Source organism: Haplochromis burtoni, unplaced genomic scaffold, assembly GCF_018398535.1.
Source record: "Haplochromis burtoni strain Fernald_Lab_line unplaced genomic scaffold, NCSU_Asbu1 Contig_711, whole genome shotgun sequence".
Lineage (NCBI taxonomy): Eukaryota > Metazoa > Chordata > Actinopteri > Cichliformes > Cichlidae > Haplochromis > Haplochromis burtoni.
In genome coordinates this window covers 156,508-157,669 of record NW_024583072.1, presented here as the reverse complement: position 1 = coordinate 157,669, position 1,162 = coordinate 156,508, and the positions used below count along the sequence as shown (strand labels likewise).

General features: G+C 41.7%; 1 protein-coding gene across 14 annotated transcripts in view; it reads left to right on the top strand.

Moving 5' to 3' along the window:
* Window positions 1-1,162, top strand: part of atat1 (alpha tubulin acetyltransferase 1) — a 23,852-nt gene that overhangs the window by 8,035 nt on the left and 14,655 nt on the right. For all 14 annotated transcript variants that reach the window (XR_006053215.1, XR_006053214.1, XR_006053213.1 and 11 more), the window contains exons 3-6: window positions 169-260; window positions 512-569; window positions 688-801; window positions 991-1,092. Coding sequence is in view for 10 of the 14 variants with exons in the window: in XM_042215384.1 (XP_042071318.1) it covers window positions 169-260; window positions 512-569; window positions 688-801; window positions 991-1,092 (366 nt within the window). In the remaining 4 variants the exon portion in view is untranslated. The remainder of the gene's footprint in view (window positions 1-168; window positions 261-511; window positions 570-687; window positions 802-990; window positions 1,093-1,162) is intronic.

Here is a 1,162-nt window from a genome sequence, read left to right as displayed (position 1 = left end):
GCCTGGTTAAATGAATAGGTGTGTCAAAATGTTTGACTGGTAGTGTGTATGTATAGCTTTCAACTTGAACTTTGACATTGATGTCTGCAAAGAATGGTGTCAGCTCAACTGACAAAATCCAACGACATCTGTTTCTATTTTTAAGATTCCCATTCTTTTTTCCCTCAGGCCCAACAGCTCACAGCACCTATAACAAGTGCTTCCAAGCTGCAGACCCAGAAGCATCAGCTCTATCTTCTTAAGGATGGAGAGAGCAGCGGGTACATCTCATATCCCTTCCTCAGCTTTCACTTATTATTCAGCTTCTCTGTTTCTCTCTGGATTGACTGAGTTGGTGTTTTCCAGCGGGACCTGGTCAGATGAGTCATGTTGAAATGACAAATCATGTACTGTAGCATTGAGACATAAAAGACACTGTTTTTAATGCATATCACAGGAGCTCACCTCAGTAGATATTTGTATTACTCATTGCCAAGTCAAACTAACCCCTATTCCTGTCTCCTAACTGCAGGGGACGTGGTGTGGTTGTGGGATTTCTGAAGGTTGGCTACAAGAAGTTATTTTTGCTGGTGAGTCACTTATATTTTTTTAAATTTCCTTTTAACGTCTTTCCTTTCGGCCTTGCTGTGATCTGTATTTGACTTTCTGAAAGGCTTTTCAGGTATGCTTGCTATATTTCCTCCACAGGACCGGCAGGGTGTGCACGTAGAGGCAGAACCACTCTGTGTTTTGGATTTTTACATAGCAGAGAACCTGCAGCGAAATGGCTATGGGCTTGAGCTATTTAACTTCATGCTACAGGTAGAGAATACTTTAGGAATCCCTGAAACCATCTGAAACATCAGACCTTTCACAAAAAGAGCTAAAAACTGGAATGATGTGATAGTGGTACCTAAAATGATGACACTAGTATTGCAGGTCATTGCTGTGTGTGTTTATTGGTAATTGCATGTTTTTGTTTCTCTGTCTTTCTCCATCTCCCACCTGTAGCACAAGAATTTAGAGCCAGTGCTGATGGCTTATGACAGGCCTTCACCTAAATTCCTGTCTTTCCTGGCAAAGCATTACTGCCTCACGCAGAGTGTTCCTCAGGTACGGGCTGCACTTCACACAGTCATTACACTTTTTTAAAGCAAATCTTTATTACCTCTGGAGAGCAAAA